The 16,313-nt window shown below is 48.3% G+C and overlaps 1 protein-coding gene across 1 annotated transcript in view; it reads left to right on the top strand.

Moving 5' to 3' along the window:
• Nucleotides 1-5,971, top strand: part of LOC122941039 (ubiquitin domain-containing protein 1-like) — a 49,598-nt gene extending 43,627 nt beyond the window's left edge. Inside the window, exon 3 of the mRNA XM_044298020.1 lies at nucleotides 4,553-5,971. Coding sequence (XP_044153955.1) covers nucleotides 4,553-4,938 — 386 coding nt within the window. The 3' untranslated portion in view covers nucleotides 4,939-5,971. The remainder of the gene's footprint in view (nucleotides 1-4,552) is intronic.
• Nucleotides 5,972-16,313: the final 10,342 nt, after the last annotated feature.

Genomic DNA, 16,313 nt, shown 5'->3' with positions numbered 1-16,313 from the left:
GCGACATGTTTAGTCATGAGACTCATTCCACCCCGACCTGCGTCCCGCTTGTGTATCTCATCTGATGACTCCGGGGAAGGGAGATTGTTCTGCTTTCTTCTGGAGGGATCTGCTCCTATTTTTGAAAGAAATATGCGCTTCTCAAAGTGTCAAGGGACAGTCAATATGTAAATACGCTAGGGCTGCAACTATTAATCGACTTTATCGATAATATTCGATAACTGGATTAGTTGTGGACGAATCCAGTTATCAAATAATCGCCGATTTGTTGCTATGCGGGTGGGCGGTTTACTTTAAATCAGCGCATCTTTATTACCTTACAATGAAGCTCCAGTAACAGGCAGAGAGGGCGGCGGTGTAGCGTCACTCACTCACGTGACGCGCCTGCTCCGCCTCCTTCATTCACAAAGTGGGCGGAGCAGGGGCGTCACGTCAGTGAGTGGCGCTACACCGCCGCTCGCTCTGCCTGTTACCGGAGCTTCATTGTAAGGTAATAAAGATGCGCTGAGTAAAAGTTACTGTCGGAATAGTCTGCAGCGGGGCCGAGGCTGTTTTGGGGAGGGGGATCTGTGGATGACACATATAGCATAAGATGCTATATAGTGTCGTCTATAGATCCCCCCCCCCCCGCCCCCCTCCCCATAACGGTGCACAGATCCCCCCCCCCCTCCCCATAACGGTGCACAGATCCCCCCCCCCTCCCCATAACGGTGCACAGATCCCCCCCCCCTCCCCATAACGGTGCACAGATCCCCCCCCCCTCCCCATAACGGTGCACAGATCCCCCCCCCTCCCCATAACGGTGCACAGATCTCCCCCCCCCCTCCCCATAACGGTGCACAGATCCCCCCCCCTCCCCATAACGGTGCACAGATCCCCCCCCCCTCCCCATAACGGTGCACAGATCCCCCCCCCCCTCCCCATAACGGTGCACAGATCCCCCCCCCCCTCCCCATAACGGTGCACAGATCCCCCCCCCCCTCCCCATAACGGTGCACAGATCCCCCCCCCCCCTCCCCATAACGGTGCACAGATCCCCCCCCCCCCTCCCCATAACGGTGCACACATCCCCCCCCCCCTCCCTCCCCATAACGGTGCACACATCCCCCCCCCCCCCCCTCCCATAACGGTGCACAGATCCCCCCCCTCCCCATAACGGTGCACAGATCCCCCCCCCCCCCTCCCCATAACGGTGCACAGATCCCCCCCCCCCCCCTCCCCATAACGGTGCACAGATCCCCCCCCCCCCTCCCCATAACGGTGCACAGATTGCCCCCCCCTCCCCATAACGGTGCACAGATTGCCCCCCCCTCCCCATAACGGTGCACAGATTGCCCCCCCCTCCCCATAACGGTGCACAGATTGCCCCCCCCTCCCCATAATGGTGCACAGATTTCCCCCCCCCCCCCCTCCCCATAATGGTGCACAGATTCCCCCCCCCTCCCCATAATGGTGCACAGATTATCCCTCCTCCCCATGTTCAGTTTTTAGCACGCGGGTGCAATGCGTTTTGCACACGTGATAAAAAACTGACTGTGGTACCCGAACCCGGACTTCTTCACTGAAGTTTGGGTTTGGGTTCGGTGTTCTGTAGATTTTATTATTTTCCCTTATAACATGGTTATAAGGGAAAATATTAAATAATAGCATTCGTAATACAGAATGCTTACTAAAATGTGGCTTTAGGGGTTAAAAAAATAAATATATAATTTACTTGCCTCATCCTGTTGTTCGCGCAGCGGGCTCGTCTTTCTTTTTCTTTCAGGACCTGCCAAAGGACCTTCGATGACCTCATCGTGCTCACCACATGGTGAGTGCGATGACGTCACCGAAGGTCCTTTTCCAGCCAGGTCCTGCAAGAAGAAAAAGAAGACTAGCCCGGCTGCGTGAACAACAGGATGAGGCAAGTTAATTTATTTTTATTTTTTTAACCCCACAATGTACCTTTTTACTGAGCGTTCTGAATTTAAGAATGCTATTATTATTCATTATAACCAAGTTATAATGGAATATAATAAAGTAAATGGGGTCCCGGGTAACTCATCCCTCGTCTCCTTAGCAACCATGTGTGAAAATCGCATTGCATCCACACTTGCTTGCGATTTTCACGCACCCCTATTTATTTCTAAGGGGCCTGCGTTGCGTGAAAAACGCAGAATACAGAACATGGCTGCTCTTGTGCACAGACTTCCTCATTAAAGTCTATCCTTAAGGGCTCATGCACACAACCGTATGTATTTTGTGGTCCGCAAAAAATACTGATTACATCCATGTGCATTCCATATTTTGCGGAACTGAACAGCTGGACCCTAATAGAACAGTCCTATCCTTGTCTGTAATGCAGACAATATTAGGACATGTTCTATTTTTTTGCGAAACAGAAATACGGAAACGCAATGCACACGGAGTAACGTCTGTTTTTTTGGAGGGGTTTTCGGACTCATTGAAATGAATGGTTCTGCATACGGTCCGCAAAAAAATGGAATGGACACTGGAAGAAAACACGTTCATGTGCATGAGCCCTAACCCATAGATTTCAGAGGAGAGGACCATGTGCATTTGAAGGGTATAGAACAGGAATCGGCAACCTCCGACACTCCAGCTGCCACAATCCTCCTTTCACTTCTATGGGGGTTACAAGTACAGCCAAGTAAGTGGGCATGCTGGGAGTTGTGGTTTAACTGCAGCTGGAGTGCGGAAGGTTGCTGACCCCTGGTATAGAAAAGGTGTCTCCTGGAAATTTGGAATGGGGTCGGAGACATAGATTTTTGCTCTGCAATTTGCACAAAGTTACAAAAAGGGGTACGGCCGCACAGGGTGGAATGTCCCCTGCGGATTTATTGCAGGTTCTGCTGTGGATTACACCCTATTCATTGCAGAGAGGAAAAGAGTGTCTCACTAGCGCCACCTTTTGGAAGTGACTTCCTTGGAGTCAAAGTCTACAGTGCAAAGGGTGAAGGCAGGGCCGTCTCCAGGTTCATGTTAGCCCTTGGGCGATAAAGACACAGTGGGCCCCCTTGTGGTATTTTGCGCAAATTACTCAGCAATGAAACTGCAGTGGGGGTCATACTGTATGGAGGGGGCACTGGGGACAATATACTGTATGGGGGTCATACAAAATAGGGGGCACTGGGGGGTCATTATATTGAATTGGGTTACACGGGGATCATTATACTGTATGGAGGGGGCACTGGGGGTCATTATATTGAATTGGGTTACACAGGGGATCATTATACTGTATGGAGGGCCATTGGGATCATTATACTGAAAGGGGGCACTGGGGGTCATTATACTGTATTATGGGGGGGCACAGTATGATGCCCCCCCCCCCCCCCTCACCAATTGCCACCTAACATATCTATTGTTGCTGAAGTGCAGGGAAGCCGCAGCTCATCTCCCTATCAACTTCATTGCAACCTGAAATCTCCAGATCTGGAAGTGATATATCTGTGAAGGTTCTCATTTATCCAGGTCATGGTATATCTGTAAAGAATAAATCAAGGCAACTGGATGTACTGTAGATTTCTTGAAAACGTTTAACGAGTAAAACGTTTTCAAGAAATCTACAGTACGTCCAGTTGCCTTGATTTATTCTTTACAGATATATTGGAAGTGATATAGACCATGCACTGTCCAGCAGAGGGGTTCTCAGGGTCACAGTCCAGTCCAGCAGGGGGATCAGACTCCATGCAGAGTGTCCGGTGGGATCCAGGACCGACCTACTGCTCTTATAGTCCCAGAGCACGGGGGAGCACAGGTCCGGGTGCCCAGCTCCTCCCGCTCTACACTAACAGAGCGCCGGCCTCTCGGATTCTCCTCCCCCCTGATGGCAGCTCCAATGTGTTGGGCGTGGTTACATAGCATAACCACGCCTCTATGCAAATATCCCCCCCCCCCCCTCTTCTACTATTAAACATGTTCCTTGCAGAACGTGCATCTACTCCTCGGGGATCAGGATGGGGACTGCCAGGGGCCCCAGCCCTCCCCTCTTGGCACACACTGCGCGGTGGTCCCGGGTATGCCGGGTGCTGGCGCTGGCCCTGCGCGAAAGCATAAATCCGCACCACAGGTCACTTTACGCTGTGGAATGTTTTTCTTAACATGTCAAAAAGATTTCTTAAAACCCCATCCACTTTGCAGGTAGTGCAGGCGCATCCACAGTGTGTCTGCTCCGTGTGAACATCCTCTTAAGGCGTTTCCAGACTTTAGAAAAAAAGAATCTGAGAAAAGGGAATGTAACAATATTCTTACCTTTAAGTTTCCGTTTCCATATGGATTAAAAAAAGTCCTTTTAATCCAGAATGAAGCAACTGATCGTATCATTCCATTCAGCTGAGCTAGACCTACAAGACATTGTGCCCGGTTTATTGGGAATCTCCCGCCAACAGACTCTTATACTAAAACAGAAGCCAGGTCATTAGATTTGGGGGCTTCTGTTTTTGTTTTATTTATTTTTTTCCAGTATATGTAATTGCATGAATGATGGTGAATCAATGTGGCATACGCCCTTCCCAATGACATGTATTGACCACCAATCCATTGATCTTCTCAGGTTCTCTAACAGAATGCTACGATGAACTTGGAACCCGGTACCAGCTCCCGGTGTACTGCCTGGCTCCTCCCGTTAACCTCATCATGGAAAGAAGTGATGAAGATGGTACAGATGCCCCCGAACCAGCCCCCAAAAACAGACGGGAATTCCAGCTCAAGGTCCGTCTTTCCACTGGAAAAGACGTTAAACTTAACGCAAGTATGACGGACACTATCGGCCAACTGAAGAAGCAGCTGCATTCCGTGGAGGGTATCGAAACTTGTTGGCAGCGATGGTTCTTCTCTGGGAAACTCCTCACGGACAGAATGAAACTGCAGGAGACTAAAATTCAGAAGGACTTTGTCATACAAGTTATTGTCAACCAACCAGCGGAGATCCAGAACTGAACCAGCGCGTTTGAAACCTACTCGATCTGAATGTCTGAGATACTGAGACTCTTGGGAGGCAACGAAAGGCTGGCTGCTAGGTCCTTCTCTCCTTTCTCGTCCTCCTTTTCTCGATCATGACTGGTCTGCTTGAGACGCAATGGGAATAAGAGGGAGAGGTGACCCAGCCCCCCCCCCCCCCCCCGTCCCTCAAACCCATAACCAAAATGCTGCACTATATCGGTTTTGATTGCACACGAGGTCCACCTCCTACAAGATGACGTTGGACGCATGCTTGCAACCATTGACCTACTCTCTAAATTGGCACAGGACAATGGGGTGGATATTTTTGTGTGTAGTAACCTGGATGGTCAGTAGATCAGCAATACTGCAACAAATAGCATAGGTTGATTTTATTCAAAAAATTTTAAGAAAATTTGTTGACATTTCTATAAAAAATAAATCGCCATTAAATCCGGTCCCTTGAGAGGTCCTAGTCTGTGGAGGTGTTACGGCCCTAGACATGCGCTGTCATCCAGCGAACCTAGACTCCTGAAGGATAGATTTGGCTTTGGCAGCTGCTCTGGGGTTAGTAATAGGGGCCGATCTGGTGTTGATCCAACTGTCCCCAGCAAAATTATAGAATCATTTTTTAATCAACATCTTGACCAAACAGGAGAACTCTGGTGATTTTCTTTTTTTTTTTTCTTTTTAATATAGCGTGAAATGCTCATGAAAATGTTTGGGCGTATATTTTTCATTTGTAGTTGCCAAGCATCTACTGGGTTTTATTTGGAACAATGGGACAATCTGTGTGACCTTGCCATGTGTAGCCCCTCTAAATACCACTCCTAACCCAAGCGTGTAACAGCAGTTTACAAGAATGTTGGGGCTCAGTCCATAGGTAACTTTTTTTTATTTTAGTTGTTTTAAATTTTTTATTTTGTATTGATCTCGTTCCGCCATCTTTTGTGAGATTTACGCCCATAGACAACGAATGTTTCAATGAATATGTTGTGCCTAATTAATAAAAACTGTACTGTTTGTATTTAAATGATTTACGTCCTTTCTACTTTACTTCTTGGGCCCTGTTCACATCATGTCTAGGGACAGCATAGACCCCAGAAATATATTTCTGACATATACTGTACTTGTTCGGCAGAAGTCCCAAAAGGACACTTTTTTATTTCCTTTTTATAAAGGGGTTTTCTGGGCAGGGTTAGATGCATTTATTGGTTCGGCTCCTGCCTTGAGGTTTCAGCCTGATGCTGGAAACTACAACTCCCAGCATGCATAAGACCAGGGGCATTTTTCAGGGCAACCCCCCCCCCCCCCTTCCCCCTTAAATTTATCCTAATAGGCTTTCAAATGCATGCAGCTACAAATCCATTTCTTTGAGTGTCTTCTGCGCATGCGCAGGGTCTGTGATTTGCACATGCTCATTGCAGCCACTAGATTTCCAGTCCCCTGTACCATACTTTACTGCTGACATCACCTACATTGAGGGAGTGGAATGTAAGAAGCAAACCAGGGACCAATGTACGTGACCTCAGCAGAAGAGCAGACATTGGGACAGGCATCATATACAGCAAGTCCATTATTTTGCAAACTGACTGCTGGTCTCAGTCATGCAGGAAGCATGACCATGCATATAGCTGTGCATACACTGCTTTCTCCGTTGCCTACATGGCTCTGTCAGCAGTTTTGAGGGGTCAAAACTGCTCACGGACTCCTTTTTTAATGCATCTTTATAGCTCCATTTTTCTAATTACCTCACTATTCTCGATAGTCACCACTGGAGGGAGCTTACTGCATACTTGGTTATTACGGAGTTCAATGCATAATCTGTACGCAGGCAAACTTTTTCCTGTAGCACCGAACCTCAGGGCATCTGTAAAGGCGCATGCTCACTTTTTGGTTGATGGGTCCACAATTGCCATTGAAGACCTTTTTTAAATCCCATAAGCTAATATTATATCTGTCAATGAGAACACTACAGTTTTTTTTATTTTTTGGTTTGGCGGAGTACAGAAAGAAGGCCCTTGGTGTACCCAGAGCCATTGGTGTACCTTCAATGGAGGCAGACCATGGACCTGCTAAGGGGGTCCTGACAGTGATCTCTTTATGAATTAAATGCAAAGAGATTCTTACAGCTTCCATGGTAATTGTATACATTCCAATGCACTGAGCTCCCCCTAGTGGTGGCTGTAGGCGGACAGTTTTATAACTGAAGGGAAGCAGGAGATTAATCAATGCATTTATGCCAGTTGTCCGGTGTGAATACATTGAGAAATATGGTGGTCACGGTGAGCACTATATTAATTAAACACTTGACATCGAAGTTGTGGATGAGGTGGAGGGTGACTTTTTTTTTTTTATTTAGTTTTTTTTTTTCGTAAAAATTTTGTCCCTTTTTAAAAGAAAACCCATAAAACATAAATCCATCAGAAATCTGGGGCGTTTCACTTTGCATTCTGCATTTCCTGGGAATCCATTGATGCATATGTACTGGGTAGGCCGGGGTTTCCCCCCATAATTTTTTATTTTTATTTTTCTCTAAGGGGCCCTTCGAGATCTTTTGTAGAAACCTTCACAGAGCCCTAGACCTTTCGGATAGCCTTCTTAATCAGGCACAGTATGAAGAAGGTCTGCTTTTTTGTAAAAATAGCACCACCCCTGTCCACAGGTTGTATGTAGTATTGCAGCTCAGCCCATTTACTTGCAATGGAGCGGAGCTGCAATGCCAGACACAATCCCCTGGACAGGTGTGGTGCTGTTTCTGGAAATAAGCAGCCATGTTGTCTGTCCATCAAGATGTAAATCCCGGAGAACCCCTTTAAAGCATTGTACAGGGATCTTAGGGATAGGTAATCAATATGAGAATTGGCGGCAGTCTGATTCCTGAGACCCCCACCAATCAGTATGAAGAGACTGTGGCACTCCTTTAGCGCTTAGGCCTCTTCCTAGGCCAGTGACGTCACGTTCATCTGTCACATGGCCTAGGAGCAGCTGAAGTGACATGCACTGTATGGTGCTGTGATCGTGGCAGCCTACTCAAACAGCTGATCATCGGGGGTGCCGGGAGTCGGACCCCTGCTGAACTCATATTGAAGACCTATCCTGAGGAAAGGTCATAAATATGAAAATCCCGGAGAACCCCTTTAATTGTTGTTGTCTATGGTGGCACTCCAGGGAGAGCTGCTCTTTGTAACTGGTCTCTGCCACTGCTAATGGGGAGTCTGATCTGGGATAACCCCTTTTGTTACTGCTAACTGGAGACGAGCGAATTTCTAAAAAATTAGATTTGGCCCGTTCGCAGAATTTTCCGAAAAGATTCTATCTGAATTTATTTGTGGCGAATCGCAGTAAAAACGGCTATTTCCTGGCTGCAGAGAGCCTGTATAGTGGTGTAGAACACTGTGCCTTGCAGTAACGCGCGTGGTCTGCTGTGGTAGTGAAATAATACTGTGAGTCAGTATGACATGCAGATGACTGTGGAGCATACGCCTTCACTCGGTCAGCATTTGGTCAGTAATCCATCAGTATTGCTAAAGCCCAAAAAAAACAGGAGTGGATCCAAAACAGAGATGACACCTGAATTAAATATTTGCATGTCTTCTGTGTTTTGTACCCGAAATCATAAGCCAATTCTGATGCAAAATAGGGACCATGTCATACAGGCCTTACAGCTGCTACATAGACAGGATCCGTTGTGCGTCTCATTTTTCCTCCCTTCTGAAAGATCAGAAGAAGGGTCAAATAAATGATGTCAACCAGGCCAAAAAGGCAAGATGGTGGCCTAGTCATGGAGTGAGGAGGGTGGGAGCAGCATGAGAAGTCCACAGAGTGGCCCAGTGACATAGTGGTGAGGTCAAATGGTTGTGCAGGCAGTGTTCGGCTAGGAAACACAAAGAAGGCGTACCATAGGGTAATAACGTACGTATCTGATAAAAAATGTCTCCAAAAAGGAGGCTCACCTTGTGTAGTTGTGCTAAACGTAGGCACAACTCTAGTGTAGGCTCATCAGGGGTTATTTAGATCCCCGCTTAAACGGATGGTGTACAGCCAAAAATGTAGGTGCTTCTGGTCAGGGATGCCTGGGGTCTCTCAGATGATAAGTGGATTCAGCAGAGAAGATGTCCCGCGGTGCAAGAAACCATCCAGTATTTTGAATCAAAATCAGAGGTTTTTTATTCAGCAAGAGGAGACCACAGAGTGTTGATTTGGCAGCAGCATGAGGAGACCACAGATTGGGGAAGTGGCAGTAGCATGAGGAGACCTGAGTGGTGAGGTGGCAACAGCATTAGAAGACCAGAGTGGGGAGGTGGGTGGCAATAACAGTACCCGCTGATGATGGTGCGTGCAAGAAGGAGCACTTGGCATCAGGCGGGTGGCAGCATCAGGATAGTAGCTGAGGCAGGTAGCCAGAAGAAACCGGTCTCTTTTATTTTTTCTCAAGGTTTTGGTGAGGCAGCATGGATGATCTAATCTGATGCATCAGGCATTGTTGGGTGGAAATCCTGGCTGATCCATGCCTGATTCATCTTGACAGGTCAGTCTCTCCATATTTTGGGTGGACAGGCGAGTTCTCCTTGGGCTAACTATGGCCTCTGCTGCACTAAACACCCCCTCTGATGCCACACTACTGGCTGGGCAGGACAGCTTTTCCAGGGCAAACTCGGCCAGTTGCAGCCACAAATCCAGTTTTGCTGGCCAGTAGTTCAGTGCATCTTCAAAGTGGGGTGGCAGGGTAATGTCCAAGTATGCTACCACCTGCTGGTTCAGGTTCTGCTCCAGGTCTAGCTGCTGGTGAGAAGTTTGTTCACTAGGCGGGTTAAGAAAGCTCCCCATTATCGACTCTAGACTCAAGCTGCTGCTGATGGAGCTGGTACTGCTCCTACCCAACCCCTCCCCCCTCCAACGTGCGACAGCAGCCATGGCAGTGAAACAAGAGCGCCAGACCTGCGAGAGGATGGACAATAGCGCACATGGGCAGCGGCCAACTGACTACATAGGATGTCTCTATAGTAGTTCAGTTTGATCTCCCTCTCAGCAGGTGTAAAAAAAAAAAAGCCCCCATTTTGGACCGGTAGTGAGGGTCCGACAAGGTGGAATTGGTGACCATTCGGCTGTCACTACGCAAGCAAGTGAGCATGCATCGGGCCATTTGCGCAAGTGACTCGAAAGGACTCCCTGCCTGCATCTACACTGCATACTGCCACGGTGTGTCTGGGTCCTCTTCGTCATCTTCCTCCTCTCCCTGTAGCTCCTCTGGCTGCTCCTGCTCCTCTTCTCCTGTCACCTGTGTAGAAAAACCACCCATTTCGCTACACATTGCTTGTGCTCCAATGTCCTCCTCCAGTTCAGTCCCCACAGGGCTCATGTGGCCGTGATATGTAGGCGCCACGTCTCCAGTCCTCTGACCAGACAGATTTACCAGCATCTGTTCCAGGACATGAAGCAGTGGAATGACGTAATTTAGCCCGTAGTCCTGGCGACTGACAAATAACGTGGCATCTTTAAAGGGCCTGAGCAAACAGCAGGTGTCACGCATGAGCTGACACTGGCTGACATCGAAGTTACACAGGGGAGTACTCCTGTCCGCTTGGATCATCAAAAAATCGTTTACGGCCTTTCTCTGTTCGTATAGTCGGTCCAACATATGGAAGGTGGAATTCCAACGGGTGGAAACGTCGCCTATCTGCCTATGTTGGGGATGCCATTCTGCCGATGCAGCTCAAGGAAGGTGTGCTTGGCGGCGTGCGAGAGGCTGAAGTGCATGCAAAGTTTCCTGGCCATTTTTAGTATGTCTTGTAGATGGGTGGAAGACTTTAGGAGCCGCTTTACAACCAGATTGAACACGTGCGCCATGCAGGGCGCATGGCTCAGCCCTGGTTGACGCAGCACCGACACCATGTTCTTCCCGTTATCGGTGACCATGGTTCCGGTTTTGAGTTGTTGAGGAGAAAGACAGGATTCGATTTCTTGGTGAAGGACACGGAGCAGTTCCTCCCCTGTGTGCCTCCATTCGTCCAGGCAAACGAGGTGCAGAATAGCGTGACCCCACAGTGCCCTGCACATGTGGTATGCTGAAGGGGCACTGCGCATTGTCCCTGCAGTGGAGGCTGAGGATGAGGAGGCAGAGGTGGACATTGTTGCAGGACCAATGGCGTGAGAACGTTTTGGCAGAAGCGGCGTCATCTGGCCAAGTTGCTGGTGTGGCTGGGCAGGAACCACATTTACCCAGTGGGTCGTAAAGGACATATTTTGTCCTTGACCGTAGTTACAGCTTCACACGTCGACGCTGCTGTGCACTTTGGCAGACACCGACAGGCTCAATGACTGGTCGACCTTCTGTTCTACATGTGTGTGCAGGGCTGGTACTGCCTTTTTGGCAAAGAAATGACTGCTTGGGACTCTCTCCTTTGGCTCGGCACAAGCCATCAGTTCTCTGAAAGGTGCAGAGTCCACCACTTGGAAAGGGAGGAACTGCAGCACCAGCAACTTGGCCAGGAGCACGTTCAGCTTCTGCACCGTTTGATGAGTGCACGCATACTGCTGTGTCTTGGCAATCGCTTCGGTGATCGATTGCTGACTGAATGACTGAGGAGGAGCAGGAGCATCAGGATCAGCAGATGATGGAAATGCCAGACAGCTCCCTTCGCTGAGGTGGTGGAGCCCTGATTGCCTGAAATCGGGTAAGTGCCACTGGGTGATGCAGTAGTTGCTGCGGCAGGCTGGACCACCATATCAGAGCCACGGTTCTCCCAGGCCACTTTATGGTGACGCTGCATATGTTGACGCAGGGCCGTGGTGCCAACATTGGCACCCTGGCCACGCTTCACCTTCTGCCCACAGATTTGGCAAATGGCCATGTTTACCTCCTCCGGCGGCTTAACAAAAAACTGCCACATCGCCGAGTAGGTGATTTTACCCCCAACACTACGCACTGACTGACTGCTATGGCCGCTGCCTCCGTGAACCCCTCCACCACTACTTTCCGGGCAGGTAGGCTGCTGCGAAGCAGATGGTCTACCCCAGGCACGTTTGGCTCCCGAGCTCCCACTGCTGCCACCCTGCTGACTCCTGCCCATGCCAACGACTTGCTGGCTCTGCCGCTTCCTTACAGGCACGCTGCCATCCTCTTCTCCCGATGATAAAGCCCCTTCGTCACCCGACTCTGCCCCTTCGTCACTCGGCTCCCAATTGCGGTGTGCTTCATCATCATCGAGTACTGTCTGCACGTCACTGACGTCCTCCTCAACAGTTTCTGAGCCAGCCTGACCGCTCGCAACACCAGCTCCCACGCCACTCTCCTCATCACTACTTGCCTGCCTACCAGAGGAAGCGGCGGATGTCTTCTCCAGATCTTGGCTGGGCAGTAGCTGCCGACTGTCCTCTAGTAGCTCGTCCTCGCTGTATAGTGGAGCTGAGCCCACAGCATATAATGCTTATAAATGAATGGACTGATACTATTAAAATATTACAATCGATAACGTTTAATCGTTACACACATGTACACTGTTAAAAAATAAATAAAAAATACCATCAACATAAAATTTTGATTATACATAGTCAAAGTCCCTCCTTTCCTACTCACAAATAAATGTTAAAAATGTCCCATAGCGATGTTTATATATGTAATCATTTCCTTAATGGAACTTGTAAGGCCTCTTTCAAACGGGCATTGCGTGGGAAGGCCAGATAGGATGCGGGTGCGTCACAGGAAAATGCGCAATTTTTCTGCACGAGGGAAAAAGCGTTTATATGCGTTTTGCACATGCATGAGAAAAATCAGCATGTTTGGTACCCAGACCCGAACCCGGACTTCTTCACAGAAGTTCAGGTTTGGGTTAGATGTTGTGTAGATTTTATCATTTTCCCTTATACCATGTGATGAGCGCAGTGACGTCACCAAAGGTCCTTTTCCTCCCAGGTCATCAAAGAAGAAGACAGAAGAGAAGTCGGCTGAGCAGACAAGTGGATGAGGTGAGTTTATTTTTTATTTATTTTTTAACCCCTCCATCCCTATTTTACTAAGCATTCTGTATTAAGAATGCTATTATTTTCCCTTATAACCATTTTAAAAGGGAAAATAATAATGATCGGGTCCCCATCCCGATCATCTTCTAACAACCATGCGTGAAAATCGCACCGCATCCGCACTTGGAAAAACATTAACAATCATTCAGATTAGTACTAGGATGTTTCTGTCACCAGAGTATCAAAGGAGAAAAGCAACTAAAAGAAAAGGTGACTTTTAAAAATACCTTTATTATTCTATCAAAGAAGGGTATTGGTATATATATACCACTATAGTGCAGAGAGACATGTGAGTACTTGAATTTCCTATGGGGGAGTATTTCCCCCCGCAAGAAATCCACAGTAACAGGATAGCAAGAAAAAGGAAAAAACTGGGGAGGGGGGAGCAGAGTCTTATGGACCGGGCAAGGGCAGAATCATCTCACTCTAATTTGCCCCCTAGCCTGCTCAGCCCAGGGCGACCCCCTGATGGTGGAGGTTCCCTGTCCCTGAACCTATTACTATCCAGTCCCTGTTAATCCCTACTCAAGGGAACCCTAGAAAGGGGGGAGATATCTAAGTCGAGGGTATCAGCGGTTATTCCAGAGGAGGTGGGTACCGCTGAGACCCTTCCGATCAACAAATAAGAGTGTCAGTGGCTATTCCAAGGGTTGGGTGTCACTGAGACTCGCTCAATATAGAGCAAACGAGACCTTGCGGATGCTTGCAATTTTCATGCAGCCCCATTTACTTCTATGGGGCCTGCATTGCGTGAAAAACGCACAAAGAGGAGCATGCTGCAATTTTCACGGAACGCACAAGTGATGTGTGAAAATCGATGCTCATGTGCACAGCCCCATAGAAATGAATGGGTCCGGATTCAGTGCTGGTGCAATGCGTTCACCTCACACATTGCACCCGCGCATAAAACTCGCCTATGAAAGAGGCCTAAGGGCTTATCCAGAAACCGCTATTTTAACTGCACTTTCTTGTAAGCGTACGGTTTTAAATGTGTCACTCTCAAATCACGTCCGACATCGATTTGAGAGTGAGAAATGTAAGACCACACGCTGCACACGTAAAAACCATTCCTGCTGCATCCACCAGCATCGGTGATAACGCCGATGCCGGTGGATTAACCCCTCATATGCTGTGGTCAGCGCTGACCGCGGCATATGAGAGGTTTGCACTCCCTCACCTCATCCATTGGGTCACCGCGCTTCTGTGGCGGGGACTCGATGGTTGCCATTGCAGCCCCAAGCCATTCCAAGGCTTGGGGCCCGGCATGTACGGAGGCCCAGCCCCCAGGCTGGGTCTCCTAGACAACTGTTAGCGTCTTACAGTGTAAGACACTAAGGGCTCATGCACACAACCGTTTTTTGCGGTCTGCAAATTGCCGATCCACAAAAAACGGATGCCGCCCGTGTGCCTTCCGCAATTTGCGGAACGGAACAGGAGGCCCTTCATAGAAAAGCCTATTCTTGTCTGCAAAACGGACAAGAATAGGACATGACTCATAATTTTTGCGGGGCCACGGAACGGAGCAATGGATGCGGACAGCACACAGAGTGCTGTTCGCATCTTTTGCGGACCCATTAAAATGAATGGTTCCGTATACGGCCTGTATACGGGATCAAAATACGGCCCGTAACGCAAAAAAAGTTTGTGTGCATGAGCCCTCACAGTTCAATACAGCACAATACAGATAGATGTATTGTGCTGCATTGAAACAGGGATCAGACCCTGTTAAGTTGAAGTCCCAGAGTGGGACAAATAATAAAGTTAAAAAAAAAGTAAAAAAATAATAATAGTTTTACAAAAAAAAAGTACAAGTTTCAAGAAAAAAAAAAAAAAAAAGTCCTTTTTCAAAAAAGTCACCTTGCATCACTAAAAGTGCAACACCAAGCGATCAAAAAGGCTTATGCCCCCCAAAATAGTACCATGGGTTTATCGTTAATTTCTAATGATAATTTGTTTTCCCTTAGTCCTAACAGCAGCACAGACCGGGTTAACTGCCCCCTGTGGACTGGTAGGAACAGTGGAATTTTTAATGAGCCCAAGAACCAATAATAAAGTTCCCACTCCCTCAAAAGGAGGGAACTACCCCCCAGCCACCGAGTTTTCAGCAAGCATACGTACTTAGGGTGGGAAATTTGTGTGCTGCTGTTAGGACTAAGGGAAAACAAATTAATGTTAGAAATTAACGATTCCCTTACGTCCTACCAGCAGCACAGACGGGGAGATAACAAGAAGAAACCCCTAGGAAGAGCCTTCCTGCCTGGCAGAATTAAGAATAGTCCGCCCAAAGGCCGAAAACTTAGCACCAACTCTGTAGTGCGAGATAAAGGTCGATTCGGAGCTCCAGGAAGCCGATTTACAAGATGATTTCTTTCCGCCACAGAGGTTGAAACGGCCCTAGTAGAATGGGCCCTAACAAACTCCGGAGGGTCCAGAGATTGAGACAGAAAGGACTCTTTAATGGCTTCTCTGATCCAGCGACTAATGGAAACTTTAGACGCTTTGCGGCCTTTAGATTTACCGGCAAACAGGATGAAGAGATTCTCATCAATCCTGAACTCCTTGGACCTATCCACATAGGTCTGGAGGCATCTCGATATGTCCAGAGGATGTCTGACAGGAACATCGGAGGAGGCGGAAGAAAATAAAACTGGTAAAGAAATTACCTGGTTAACTATTCTGAAAAGATAAAACCTTAGGTCTGAAGTAGGGTAAGAATCTTAAGAGGACTAGGTCCTGCAAAAAAGGTGATATATGGATGCAGAGCCGAGAAGGCTTGTAACTCCGAAACCCTCTTAGCTGAGGTCACAGCTAGCAAAAAAACAGCCTTTAAGGTGACAAACTTGAAATCGACCTCCTCCAATGGCTCAAAGGGAGGAGATGCTAACCCATTGAGCACTACTGAAAGGTCCCACTGAGGAATGGGTCTCAGTATTGTAGGCTTCAATCTCTCGGCTCCTTTAAGGAAGCGTTTGATGAGCGGATCCCGAGAATATGGCTTGTTTAGACAGGCCGAGATGGCAAAAACCTGAACCTTCAAAGTGGCCGGAGCAAGGCCCTTGTCTAGTCCATCCTGAAGGAACTGTAGTATGGCGGAAAGGGGCGGATCTGCAGACGCCACCTGGTTGGAATCACACCAAGAGGTGAAGATTCTCATCACTCTGGAGTAGGCCTTCTTAGTGGACTCCGCTCTTGAATGTGATAACGTTCTCAGGACCGCCTCAGAGAGCCCTTCTACTCTGGGAAGGGACTGATCAACCTCCAGGCTGTCAGGTTGAATCTGTGCAGATCTGGGCAGAGATGTGTGTCCCACGACACCAGGGTCTGCTCCGGGGGGAGTCTCCAGTATTGTCCCC

Source organism: Bufo gargarizans, chromosome 6 (assembly GCF_014858855.1).
Source record: "Bufo gargarizans isolate SCDJY-AF-19 chromosome 6, ASM1485885v1, whole genome shotgun sequence".
Classification (NCBI taxonomy): Eukaryota; Metazoa; Chordata; class Amphibia; order Anura; family Bufonidae; genus Bufo; species Bufo gargarizans.
The sequence above is the reverse complement of the archived record's forward strand: the minus strand, read 5'-3'. Positions and strand labels throughout refer to the sequence as shown.